We start from the raw sequence: 14601 nt of genomic DNA, 5'->3' as shown, positions 1-14601 counted from the left end.
GACACTGACCAATCAGATTCTACGTATCTCATTCCAACTGTTAAAAGGCTCAGTGAAAGCAAAACAGGCTCGAATGTCATAGTAATATCAGCGACAAAATGTTACCTTTTTTATGCTATGAGTCTAGTTACTTATAGTAAAAACATGTTATTTTTAATTCGTGCATCGTAATTTGCTGCATCTTTTGCCAAGCAACCACGTGGTATCCTCTCAAAAGGGATAACAGGGTGATGTCATCGTACAAAAATACTGCAGCAAGCAGTCTGCAGTAATGCATGACAGCTTGTGCAACAGTTCCAAGCGCTCAATTGTTGTTGTTATTGACGGACATCTACAATACCCGAGGACAAACATTGATGTGCACCATAATTATTACTTGGCATTTGTTCACCTGCGAAAATGCATGCATGCAACTCTAGTTTACAGGAAAGCCCGTCCCACTTCCAGGTGATGTCATTGAAACAAACACCACTAGATTTTGCGCATAGAAATACACATCCCAAACATATATTTTGGATGTGGTTTTGCAAGACTTTGGAAGAAGCTACGATTTCTTTTTAACCATGTAAGGCTCTTTTATAAAATAACCCTTATGTAATATCTTAAACCAGCAAAAAAACATTCAAAATAAGAGAATAAATGTAGCCATACAAGTTGTTTTTTTTAAATGATTTGCACATTAAAAGTACTCCACTTACAACGATAAGAAAACGAAGGCACATCATATCACATATGCATGTCTTATTTATTATCTCCCAGTTTAAGAACAATATTATCTTTGCTCGTCCAAGTACACACATCCAGATAAACGAGAGAAGTTCGTAGCTGTGCACTGGACTTTGTGCTTTCAGGGAGGTGTTGATGTTGCAACGGCCCACTCAGGGAAGGGTCACCACGGCCCATACAGTAAGAGTACATAAGTGTATATGTGTACTATGTTGGAACTTGAAAGGTAGGATAGAAACAATGTTAGTCCTTATGCTTCATTCCAGGAGCCCTCAGCACCAGAGCCTTGCTGTTTTATATTCTGGCCATCAAGTCAGGATTATACCTGGGGATGCCAGAAAGAGAGACTTAAAAAGCAATCATCTAGGTACTAAGGACAAGGATTAAGATCGAGGACCAACATTGAGAACTGCTTATCTATACCACCACAACAATCAAGTTAGACAAGCTTTTACAGTAAGTGCCTTTTAAATGCTACCCCTCCCCACTTCTCTACTATACATTCATTATATATTTCCTTAGTATATTCCACTACTCAAAGGAAACCATATTCCTAACACATTTATTTTGTCATTTAATTTAACATTGTGTGATTGCGTTACTCTGGGTGATTATAAAGTAACATTTTGAGTGCCAGTTCCCGAGTTATGCATTGGCATTACACATCAGGGCAAATTAGGCAAAAAACAAACAAACAGGCCATGTAAATAAAGTGGAGCTTGTTCACAAGGCAGCGCTTCTCCCACCACCAAATGTCTTCATTTGAGTGCAACCTGCTGATCATTATGTAAGACGTTCTCCATGTGCAGTGCAAATATCTGTCCATGCTGATCAAAACGGTGTCCATCTACCAATTCATGCAAGAGGAATTCACCCAGCACCCTATCGATCTAAACCTTGTTTATCCGTTGTCTTCAATGGGATAGATGTATACAACAACAAAAGTCATCTGCATGTCAGTCATGCTCACCATACCAAATATCAGTTATCCATCAGATTGCCACGGACTTTACATTAGAATTCCAGTTGAAAAATAATAGAGCAAGCAAAGTCACAGCTGCAAACAAGAGCTGCAGATACATTTAGAAAGTTGTCCGTTTAAGTATTAAAAAAGGGAAACCAGCTTTAGTAAGCAGTGAGGTGTTGTTTCAGCTAGAGAAAACATCACATGATGGAAAGTCAACAAAAAAAAGCTGGAAGTCGAATATTGCAAGCAACACATTTGTTATAATTGAACCCCCCAAGAGAGATCTGTGAATGTGTACCGTGTGCAGATAGAAACTGCCCTGAGTGGAAGGCACTGTATGTTGAAGCAAGGTCATGATGTTTTCATCACATTATCCAGGTCCATACACGTAACATTGACCCAACCAGGTCCGAATACACGAGGTCTGCTGTCGACTATGCCGAGACAAGAAGGTGATCGCTCGTTGTTCACAAGGTTACAATTCACACACACTACAGGGGGTGTCAGCCTTCCATTATGACTTTAATAGAAAACAAGTCAGTGAGAAGTGAGCTTGAATAGGTTATATGTTCATGGTCAGTAGTATTTGAGACTAACTAAGTAGCAGCCAGGGTTTTACCTGAACAGACGGATGCAGTTTTTTTAGTGGTAGCTCTCTGTGTTGCAGCAGCAGGAGGGAACCTTAAGCATCTGGTTAGTAAAGCTACAGTACATCGTGTTGCCCTGGGAGCCTCGTACAACACACAAAAGCCGAGCCGAGTTTGGCTCAGGGTGCTGGAAGAGGACTACTCAAGTGGCACAACATGACAGCATTGGTATAGCACAATAATAAAAAGAAATCTTACATTTTGTTAAGTGCAGCAAAGCGCATACAATTTCAGTGTAAACCAAAAAGGAACAAGACATTGACATTTTTGTCAAACAAATTAGATTAATTATTAATCTGACAAAATATATATATAATTATGTATATTTAAAGCACCCATTTAAAAAGTGGCAAAGTAAATTTTGTATGATTAATTAGAGACCGTGGAACATACAAATGAAAAACCAATAAGTTCAAAATCCAAACGTGATACATTTGCATTTCAAGGAGTTCTAGTTACATAATTGAAATCTCTTTTTCAAATCAAACATAAAAAGTTAACCATTGTTTACCTACTTAAACATTTTTTTTGGAAATGTACATGTTCTCCTTTTGTTTTTCTTCGATCGTTAGTTTAAAAAGAAGGCAAACAAATAGTGCAAGAGGTAATGCAAAAGTGGGTGCTTAGAATTGGTGACGCAAATGTGAAACAAAAGATACAGAAAGCATGGAGCATTTAGAGAGCCAAAACATCCGCACTGAAGTACCTAAACCGACCCTATTTCAGACAGACATATTTTCCCCCAGTGAGACACATCTGTTAAGCCTGCAAAGCATACCAAAGTTTCCCCTTAAAATGGAGATAAGACTAAGACAAGAAACACTCGCAGAGGGACACCACCTGTGCATGCCTTTCACTTTCAGGACTGGCACTACTTTTTGTCTATATTTGTCTATCTTTGATTGTTTGAGATGCCCTCCTATCAAGGTGCGTCACTTAATTGTGTCCTGTACACACCCTGTGGCATGGTTCTATGTTGTCTGTGAGCCGCGAGCGTCCCCGTCCGGACCGAGGGCAGCCGGCCTGCCTTGTGTTAAAACGCTGCCAGAGGCTATTGGCAGATGAGCAGCTTCACTCACTAAGTTCTCATATTCGCTACTATCCTCAGCTTCGTCATCATCCTCCTCGTCGTCTTCCTGCCCCGCAGCTTGTCTGTCTAACGAGTCAGAGCTTGACCCGTCCCCATTGCCAAGGTACGGGGTGCTGGGAGTGGCGACAGGTTTAGAGCTGGCACCGAGCCCCAGGCCCAACCCGAGGCCCATCCCCAGCGGGCCGGGGGGGGGGTGTCCCGGGGAGCCCACAGCTTGAGGTCGGGGCAGCAGAGCAGCGCTGGTGGGTGGGGAAGAGGAGGAGAGCAGAGAGTCATCCTGGGACAAGAGGTCAGTGTAAGATGGAGGGTTGGGTGAGGTACTGGGCCGCTCCGGAGCAGAGGGGGTGGGAAACGTTATCCTGGAGAGAGAGGAAGCTTCAGAGGGTTCCGTGTTCTCCTCTGGAGTGGGATGGGAGTCTGTGTTTTGGGCCTCCCGCAGCCCTGTGGAACAGAGAGAAAGTTATAACTGGTGAAGAAGGTAAAGCATTTAGCTATTTTGCTAAATGTTAGCCGTAAAAACTGAGGAAATCAAGTTGGCTTAACAAAAAGATGTTTGAAAAAAGGCCTGGGGGAAAGGCATGGACTCAGGAGTGTAATATATTTTTGTTTTATGACCTTTGTTATTGATCCAAGGAAAGTTAATGTTTCAAACCATATATTACATTTAATTACACCATTACACTTTTTAGAATCAGGCACGTACTTCTCTCCTCTTCTGCTGTCTTGCGTTTCCTGAGAGCAATTTGTTGTTTGAGTTGATTCACATCCTCTTGAATTTTCTCCTTCACACGTTCACTTTCTTCTACCTCTCCACACACAGCCTGAAAACCAGACAAACAGGTGAAAAACTCACACAAAAAGGGAAAACAAAAAGGAATCTAGTCAGAAAACTATTTCACTACAAGCCAGCTCACCTGCACTTTGTCTTGTAGTGCACTGTAGACTTGGAATATTGTTCGGATATCCTTCATCACGCCATCTTTGTCAAAGAATTCAGCCCTGGAATGATATTAACCAACATTAACATCCATTATATCATTCAAGACATAATTCTTCACATCACACAGAACAAGCTCATCCAGTTTGTTCTGTTATATTAAACATTTCAAAGGCATAAGAGCAGTTAAGGTGTGTATTGGTAAATGTGTTAATTTATTTTATATCATAAACAAACGCCACAGGCTGTCATATAAATGATAAACTCAAAGGGCTGTGGTTTAAATAAAGTGATCTAAACTCCCAGCAGTTTAGATCACTGACACACAGAATGGGTCTAAGTTTAGACACAGATATATAAGCAGACGGGTGCAGTCACATAACAGCTTCCCCCTGCAGGCAGTCACCCACCAATGTATGCTGATACCACTAACAAACAGTGGCAAGACTAAACAACAACAGGAGCAACCTAAAAATGGGAGTGAGAAGCGGCATGGGTGCATAGCAAAGAGAACGCTGAGAAACCCTACCCGTGCTCTTTGATGACCTGCGTGTAGTTGAGTGAGGTGTTGGGCACTGAGGAGACTTTGTACTCCTGCTGGCTCGTGTTGCCAAGGTTTGGGATTGAGAGGGTTATCCTCTGGTTGAACCTACTGAGGAAAGATGACCAGTTAGCACTATTAAAACATACTTTCTAAGGAAATTAAGAGTATAAACATACTATTATATCACAACAAAATCATTTTAACCCAAAATTAGCATTTTTTTATTTAGTAAGAAGGATTCTGACTTATGAGGTCACGCATCACTTTTACATGATGTTATGTAATAATAATAATACATTACATTTATAAAGCGCTTTTCCTGCTGCTCAAAGCACTTACGTAAAACTAAACAACAACAAAAGTAGAAAGTGCTAAGCTAGGAGGAATAAGGGCAAGGGGTTAGTTGATTAGGAGTTGAAGGCAAGAGTGAAAAGGTGAGTTTTGAGGGATTGTTTATATGAGTAAGGGGCCTGAATGACTTTTGAATTTCATGACATTGATGAAGAAACTTCTTGTATAATTGTGTCCAGAAACCAGATCTTGGATTTAGAATAAAGAGACAAGATGGGAACTACCTCTATGTTTGTCATTGTTAGTCAATATGCAGTTCTTACTTGCGGCTAGGTCTGAAAAGCACGTATTCTAGTGCGTGGGTGGAGCTGTTGGCAGTGGAGATGAAGCTGAACAGAAGGAAGACGAGGTCGGGCACACCAAGAAGCTCAGTCAGCTGTTTGTGGATGATCTGTTCCCTGAAAGACATCTGCTGCTGCGTGTTCCTCCGGAACCGGTACCAGCCAATGACGTTCTAGACAGCAGATAACAAAAATTCCTTAATGCGTGTCATTTAGTAACAATCCAACCCAATTTAGGATGAAGTAAAAACATATGTGGACTGAAACACATACAAATGCATCATGTGGAACAAAGCAAACACTAATAATAATGGAACCTTTAGGTACATAATCATAAAAATGTAATTGAAATGTAAACAATCAGTGTCTTTTTTTCCCCAACAATGTACGTTGAAATGACAATATATATTTATTTTTAAAAATCACTCACTTTCCGCCTATCTTTAAGTATGCTGTTGAGATTTTCCTCATTGAGTTTGCCTGCGTAGTCATAAAAGCTGTTGAGAGGGAAGAAACAGATCAAGTAAGTTCAGACTGAATCATCGTGTTCCTACTGCTCATTTGCCTTGGCCAACTTCTTTACCCAATTTTGTCAGATGGGGCCATCTACTGTCCAATGTCAAATTCAGCTTGTGCTGAAATGCATGCAGGGTAATTTATGTATGCATTTAAATTGTCTGTATGTGTATAATGACTTAAAACTAAGACGCCAGAATCTACTCTGCAAAAAGGCATTTTTATTGAGTGACAAAAACAATAATACATGCTCAGATCTCAGGCTCTCTCCATGCATTAAACACCATCTATGGTAAGATGCCACGTTATCCTGCATTGCCATATTGTGTTTGTTTCAACAAAGATAATGTCAGATTTTCCTAAATGAAATGATCATGGCTAAAAATGTTGGCTGACCATTATTGTCTCCGTTAAGCTACTTCTGTTCTTCAAATTGCACACATCGGGCACATTTCACCATGTGTATTTATAACTGATGATAATAGTAGCCGTTTGAAAATAGAAACTCACATCTTACCTAAATAACTGTGCACAAGGATCATGGTTATGGATTTCTGTTGGGATAAAAAACAGACAACAAACCTGCGTTTAGGTCATATATGCAATATATTCAAAAGATATTCAAAATGTGGACAATTCTAATTAAAAAGCAGAGGACTAAAACAAAAGTTGGACAATAAGGCCACACAAACAGTACAACTGAGCTCACAAAGAAGACAAGTTCTGACTGATTTACATTGGCTTGTTGTTTCAGTTGTTTTAGTTTGGCACAATACAAAATCATGTACTAAGCAGACTTATTCCAACCGCTTCAAATAATTTAGTAATCAGCAATACATTTGCACACTTCTGTGACTGAAGCAAAGGAATAAGTGCTCAGCAAAAAGCTGCTTATATGCAACTAATTACATTTCACTTTCAGATCCATTGAGGCATGTTTGTGGAGTGGACTGGAGTTTTAAAGGAGACATTTGAGAAGCAGTGAAACCAATCAACCCACAAAACTGGACAATACATATGAACATAACAATGTACATGTCCATTATCTCGATTACTTTGAATATGTTGACATATTTTGGCACATTACAATCCAATACCTATTCCAGTGGATTTCCGATGACTAATTTCTCTCATTTTAAAGGTGGGGTAGGTAAGTTTGAGAAACCGGCTCGAGATGCACTTTTTGTTATATTCCATGGAATGCTCTTAACATCCCGATAGCAATGAATATCTAAAGTGCTTTGACAAAAAATCCATAAAAAAATGTCATCTGTGGAAGCCGTGGCGCTGTAAAAAGCACGACCAATCATTTTAGCCGGCCCGGCTAAAGTAACTGGATGGCCTACCTGCCTGTCAGCCTTCCATCTGTGCACAAACTTATCTCGTGACCTCATTGGTCATGTGCGCGTTCGTGTGTGTTGGAGGAGGGGCTCTGTAAGGAAGTGGCAGATTTTTTCCGGTTGTGTATTTTCAAATTCTAGCGCACTAGAGCTGGTTTCTCCAAAATTACCTACCCCACCTTTAAGTATCAAAATCAAAGTGAAAATGGCATTGATCAGTTGCTACTTATTGCTGGGATGTCACAACACTTTGGTTTTGGTTTTGTGTCTTGGGGCTTACCTACTACCTGGAGAAACTCTGCCGCGCTGATCTGTGCGTCAGTGATGCTGACAGTCTCTTCTTGCCTTACATCTCCTAATAGGAAGCCCTCCTGTGGTAATACAAAACTGGGGTTAGGGCACTAATGTAGACCTGAATTAATCTCATTAATCTGAAAACTGACTACAAGAAAACAAGTGTTTTATCAAATGCCAAACTTATACTGGTTCTGAATTCTCATATGTGAGGATTTACTTTTTGTGATGAAAAAAGCAAAATCTTTAGGCTTAGCAGCTGTTGGTCAAACAAAACAAGCCCTTTCAAACAAGGCATTGGAATCTGGGAAAGAGACATTTTAACCTTCTTGGGGGGGGATATTAATTCGGGAACAATGTACTTATCAATGAAAAGAGACACAAAAAACATTGACCGCAGCTGTATAATAAGGTAATGTGGCATACTATACAGTATTTCAAAAAGCCAGATGGATTTGATGTTAACTCAATGGAGTGCATACACAACAACAACAAACGTATGAGAAGCACACAACTATAATTACATCTTGTTTACAGAAGTTATTATAGTCGTTAACTGCAGGCAAACTAGTAGTCAGCAACTCTCCACCTGTCTATGTCGACTTTTAAAGTCTTGACAAGAGGCAACGGCATATTGACAGTTAAACGATAAACTACACAATATAAAAGAGAAATAAACATGTTTGTACGCATGCAATTCACTTTGTTGGTCGGTATTGACATAAAATGAAACTGACATTAGCTAGGTGGCTAAGAAGCCAATCGAGCAACACGGAAACGACAAAAACAATACAGTTTAATGTAGATTAGTTTTACAATTCACAGTGCTAACTTCACAGTGTAATGACATACTAAACTGATATCAGATGACAGGTCGAAGGTGACTGCAGACATTAGAAGCACCGGCACACGGAAGTCACTCGACTTGGTATCTTAGCCAACATGCTAAGTAGCTGAGTACTGACTATTTCCTGGAACTCAAACTTTCCCAATACCGTTTCATCTACTGACAACGCACGTAACGTTAATCGTGTGGATGTCTCATAATGTTATACCTACACATATCAAAGATGTGCAGGTATTCCACATGAGATCAACATTAAAATACTGTTACGGTCTTCATGTCACTGCAGCTACACAGTCTGATTTAGCCATGCTTGCCGGTAAATAGACGCAACCAATACTAGCTAGCCAGCAACAGGATGATGATGACACTGGAAAACAACACTAATTAAAGGCTTTAATGAACGGTTAGCCACATTACTGAGCAACTCATACTTAAGCAACACTTCCTTAATATATTGTCAGCATAATTTTGAGTACTTACATGATCTGAGTTGCTGTTGGCGCTGTGATAACACACAGAACTAAAAGTATAACCTGAAATGGATGCCGCCATGATGGAAACATCCCTATCAATCCCAGCGCCCCCTGCGGTTGCAAGCACGCTCCTCCAACGCAAAGTATTCTGGGAACTGTAGGCGACGAATGACAGTCTCCTCCTAACCAGCATGGAAGTCCCTACTGATAGCGTGGAACAGAAAAGTGGAAATGCCTCTGACCCAGGGGACGACAGATGTTCGGATAACGATTTTGGACCTTCAATACTCGGAACGAAAGAGTAGTACGTGTTGTGATCAGTTTCTAACGTTAACTAATGATGGTTTGTTAATCTCACCAGGCTTCACAGCTAGCGTTAGCATAGCTACAACATGCACAAACAGAGCTAGACGTGCAACATCTGGTGTCAAGAGCAATTATATTATTATTTAGCTATAAAACAAGCGCTGTTGACAGTCAGATGTGTAGTTCCTGTTTATTGGAGATGTAGAATTGTAATTGGGTTGTCTTGTGGTTGTCCTTAAAAAGTAAGACAGGAGCTACAAAAACATTAGCATATTATACACTTATTTTAACCTTTAAGCTAATTTACTTACGTTCATTGCACTACAGTTTGTCATTTTCCAAAATAGCAACGTGCATGTGAATAGTATGTGATTAACTGATTGTCAACTTCTGTCCTTTTCCTGCAGTTGGGAAGAGGCATACCAAAGAGAACTTGAGACATTCACAGACATTGGGGATGTTGGTGAGATATGGTAATCCTATACGCAGTATCAAATGCTGGCATGGTAATTTCTCACAAGAAAGCCAACTTTTCTACTTGTTTTAACAGTACATGCAAAAGTGACATGCAAAATGTGAATATGCATAGTAAGAGCTGTGCTGAATGCATTATTTTTGGTTTCTGACAATAGCCTATGTCTTCACTAATTTATTTGTGTTTTCTTTTTTAAAGGTTTGGTGAGGAGAGCATGAGCCGTGTGCTGCGTTGGATGGACAAAGCTAAGATTCCAGAAGATGCTTCCGTTCTTGACATTGGCACAGGAAATGGAGCCTTTTTAGTTGAACTGGTGTGAACAGAGTACACATATTTTTTGATGATTTTTATTTCACGGGCAGTTCATTAGAGTGTTGTTAAAGGGTCAGGTCACCACAATCCCCCCAATCAAGAACGAGGTTTGCTTTTATATAAAGAAGTCTATATATAACGTGGGAACACAATTCCAGTGATAACTGTTGCTAATGTAGCTTTTCAGATCATCGTTACTCCATCGTTGTGTGGTACAAAGATTCTGCAAAACTTATAGCATACAGTTCAAATAATGCATTATTATCATGAGACAATTAGGTGATCTGAGCCTTTAATAGATAGTTTGTATATGATAGCTAGTTTTACTGTAATGACCTCCTTATCAAACTACTTTATCTTTTCTATAACAGTTGATTAGCATTGTTGTTTAATTGCTGTATTTTGTTTTTTTTCATGTCAAGGCCAAACACGGATACAGCAATCTGACCGGTATAGATTATTCTCCAGCGTCTGTAGAATTGTCCAGAAATGTTCTGAAAGCAGAGGATTTGACAGATGTCCCTGTAAAGGTGGGTTAATGCATGTTATAACAACACTTTTGGCTGCGACAAATGGATACAGTCTTCACAAGAAAATGTAAAGGCTTTGTGGGTGATAAATTATGGCTGTACTTGTTCCACTGGAGCATTTACGCTATGTTAGACTATTATAATTTTCCACGTGTGTTTACGTACTGTTACAAGCTGGCTCCGTTTGTAACAAAAGGAAAGAATATCCAAACAAAAGTTGCTCAAAACAATCATTTATTTATACCATCACCAGGTGCCACAGGTGGGTCTCATCTCTCCTGATTACAGGACCTGACCCACCTCCAGACTCTCTGTAAGGAAAAACCCAGGTTACAACAGCACCATACACCACAGGGTTGTCACACACACCCCCCCCCCCCCCCCCCACACAATAGTGTGATATTTACACTTTTTAATAGATTACTGTTATGCTATGTATGTATATATAGTACTTGGTAAACGGCATGAATCACGATTTTCCGCTAAATTTTAATTCTCTCAATGTAAGTGCTGCAACGAAAGATCATAGTGTATCTGGTGGATGTTATACCATGCACAAACCACTCATTGATACAAAATGATTTCCCACTATTCCCAAATGCCAAAGATGCAATATAGCCTTCAGCATAGCGTGTGGCGGCTTGGGAAGGTTAGAGGAAACTCTCCTGTGTTTACTATGTGGGAGAGTTGGATAGGAAGAAGTCCCTGGATGCGATGGAAGTCTGCCCACCATTCAGAATAAACCACCAGAAATGAATTGGCAGGATTTCACACATCTTTCTAACATGTATATGCAAGAAAAACAAGGTACAAACGCTGGTCGGTCTATAAGGGATATGATGAGTGAGTTTTCCTCTCCTATTTCCTATGTTATGCATCACGCACCTATGACTGTGTGTGCTTTGCTTGGACAGAAAGGCTTCTTCTGAAGTCAATATTGACCTTAGCTGGACAGAGGCAGCACAGAAGTTGTGTGTGTTTGTGTGTGTTAGAGAGATGGTATGTTGGTATTTCTTTAATGCCGCAGCATGGCAAAAATAATGTGTGTATGTGTGCATGAACAGAGTTCAGAGTTGCAGCCACATGATCCTTTGACAGGTCTTACTTCAAAGGTCATTCTTTGTCTCTAATCTATGCCAAGCCATTCCGCCATTTACATAATTCTCCACCTTCTGCTCCTTTGACACATGCATTCCTTCAACACATTCACAGTTTTCCATTTTACAGCCTCACACTCAAATTGAACTCGCACTTTGCAACAATACATAAGCATTTCTGTCTCTAGTGAATCACTGTTGATCGTCTTTCATAAATCACACATTTTGTGACCCATGGTTAGTGAGAATGTGGCTCTTAAACTCACCCCGGGGATCTGGTGCTCTGCCCTCTGCAGATAAAGGAATCCTTTCACTGGTGGTATGGTGGGTCAGCAACCTCCACTGAATTAACTGCTGTCATGTCAGCAGTTGGAATTTACTTTTAAAGGTGGGGTAGGTAAGTTTGAGAAACCGGCTCGAGAGGAAGAGGCAGATTTTTTCCGGTTGTGTATTTTCAAATTCTAGCGCAATAGAACTGGTTTCTCCAAAATTACCCACCCCACCTTTAAAGTTGACAGGTGAGGTATCACACATTGCATATTATTTACCCTACACATAAAGAATAACGTTTAGGGTGTTCTTTCTATGATTGATCAACAGGTATACTTTTTCTTAATTTCTCACTTTGTACTCTGTATTTTAGGAGATGGATTTCTTAAACTGCCAAGGGGAGCTAAAGGGTTTTGATGTCTGCATTGACAAAGGAACATTCGATGCAATAAGCTTAAACCCGGACGACTCCACAGACGGCAAAAAACTCTATGTCCAAACTCTAAAAGATGCTGTCAATGACAAAGGATTCTTCGTTATCACTTCCTGTAACTGGACAAAGGAGCAGCTGCTAGAGCGATTTAGTGAAGGTGAGTGGTAAATTACTGATAATTTTTTCATTACATTATGTTAAATGTTGTTAATTAATTGATGAGAGGTGCTTAGGATTTTTGTAATCACATAATGCAGTTCTCTAACAGTCATAAAAGGCACTGCCTTTCCAAAAACCAACCCAATAACACAGGTAATTTACTGTAAACCTGAACCTTTTAATCGGACGTTTAAAAAATCGAAATCACTAGTTCAAATCCTTCCTGATGCAGTTTTGGTTCAGCCTTGGCATTGCTCAAGCAGTTTCTAGTTCATTATTTTCTGTCTACCTGCAGCATTTTAATCGTCTGTTTTGACTATCCCAAAAGATCAGTACTTTGGTATTCTGTCTCTTAGAGTGTCAGCTACTGTTGTTCAAAAGGGACACCCACTTTGGCTAGCAATTGAAGCAATGAAGGAGCTTTGGGTCAGAATCAGAGAAAAAAGGGTCCCATGTTAGACAATAGCTAAGTGGACTTTTCATTGATACAAGGAGCCTGTAAATATGTGTACAAACGTACCCTGGTTGATGCTGTTATGGCCAACATTGCCTTTAGTTAAGAGGTAAGGGATATTAAAAAAAACAACACACAAACATAGCCCCTCCTTTTGGAAATTTGACATAGAAGTGCACTCTTGTGCTACAGTACAATCTCGATAGCTACTTGATAACATGCCAAGATATGCAGCAATATACCAACCAAGCATGGAAAAAAGATTAACTAGCAAACACGGCTATAAACAATCCTTGATTTGAAATACTTTAAAAAAACGTTGCCAATATTTTAAAGGAAGAAAATACTTTCTGTTTGAGCTCAAGAATACACACAATGTGTTTTGGTGAGTAACGCCAAATGTATATAACTTTTGTTTTTTTACAAGAAATCTCCACAGGGCACCTTTTGAATTGGATATGTGCTGTGTTGTATATCGGTTAAATAAAATGGGAACACTTTTTGTCTGACCCGCAGTCAAAGACGCAGACACAGTTAAACAGCTGCTCCAGTTACCTGGCAGGTTGTTAAGCTGCAGGCAACAACAGCCTTGTAAAGTCAGAATTTGGGCAAGCTTCCACTAGCTGTCACTCCTCTCAGTGTAGTCACTCCAGAGAGCCTGCAGGGGGCCAACAGGCCTTGAAATCTCATCCGTCACACTGACAGGCTGTCTTTACAGGGTCCCAGGAAGCACCACAGATGGTGGATGGATAGTTATTGACTCCCAGTTCTTCTTCTAACCCCGCTGTAGCCCTAGTCAACAAGAAAATGTTGCTGTTCCGGTAGTTTGCATTTCTTAAACTGCACATTTTCTCTCTGTTTTCTCACAGGATTTGAGTATGTACAAGAGTTGCCTACACCTAGTTTTCAATTTGGAGGAAAGACTGGCAACAGTGTGACAGCACTCATCTTCAAGAGAGTACATTGATTCACAAGTCCCCGGAGGATATTTTATTGTGCCATCTATTCTGCAGGTTTTCTGTCAATCATAGGAAATTGTTTTACATTTTGCAGACTTTTTATGCCATACCTCCTTCATTTTTGATAAACAATGTGTTATGTAGCAGATGTACAATGTAACTTAGTGGGACATTTTTCTTTAAATAAATATTTTTTGTTTTGTTGCTGCCTTCTTCTTGCATTCATTACATTACATTGCATTTAGCTGACGCTTTTATCCAAAGCGACTTACAATAAGTGCGTTCGACCAACAAGATACAAACTTGAAGAAAACAGAATCATATAAGTACATCAGGCTTCATTGAGAAAAAACATTTCAAGTGCTACTCAACTGGCTTTAGATAAACCTGTCCTCTATTAGTATATAAGTGCTTTGTTAGCAATTATTTGTTAGTAATTATATCGCTGGAAGTGGAGTCGAAAGAGATGGGATTCATCCTCAGAACTTAAAGAACCTGTTCAATATATTCATTTAGTTTGTTTTACAGTTTTGCAGTTAATGTTCTTGCTATCAAGAGACTTCCATATGTAAACTCCTTACCCTCTCTCATAT

At 39.7% G+C, this 14601-nt stretch overlaps 2 protein-coding genes across 2 annotated transcripts; one reads left to right on the top strand and one right to left on the bottom strand.

The window, feature by feature from the left end:
• Positions 1-726: 726 nt before the first annotated feature.
• Positions 727-9167, bottom strand: abraxas2 (abraxas 2, BRISC complex subunit). Its single transcript, XM_034237901.1, has 9 exons — positions 9021-9167; positions 7680-7770; positions 6577-6613; positions 5974-6040; positions 5526-5716; positions 4897-5019; positions 4345-4429; positions 4134-4251; positions 727-3871 (listed from the first exon to the last, which is right to left on the bottom strand). Exons 1-9 carry the CDS (start codon positions 9090-9092, stop codon positions 3312-3314), a joined length of 1344 nt encoding a protein of 447 aa, XP_034093792.1. The 5' UTR covers positions 9093-9167; the 3' UTR covers positions 727-3311.
• On the top strand, positions 9111-14212 carry eef1akmt2 (EEF1A lysine methyltransferase 2). The gene is made up of 6 exons (XM_034237902.1): positions 9111-9317; positions 9727-9792; positions 9993-10107; positions 10529-10636; positions 12377-12593; positions 13919-14212. The coding sequence occupies exons 1-6, from the start codon at positions 9205-9207 to the stop codon at positions 14014-14016; spliced, it is 717 nt and encodes a 238-aa protein (XP_034093793.1). The 5' UTR covers positions 9111-9204; the 3' UTR covers positions 14017-14212.
• The last annotated feature ends 389 nt before the right edge of the window (positions 14213-14601 follow it).

This window comes from Gymnodraco acuticeps, unplaced genomic scaffold, assembly GCF_902827175.1.
Source record: "Gymnodraco acuticeps unplaced genomic scaffold, fGymAcu1.1, whole genome shotgun sequence".
Taxonomy (NCBI): domain Eukaryota; kingdom Metazoa; phylum Chordata; class Actinopteri; order Perciformes; family Bathydraconidae; genus Gymnodraco; species Gymnodraco acuticeps.
Note: the sequence above shows the minus strand (reverse complement) of the source record. Positions and strands in the feature narration are given on the sequence as shown.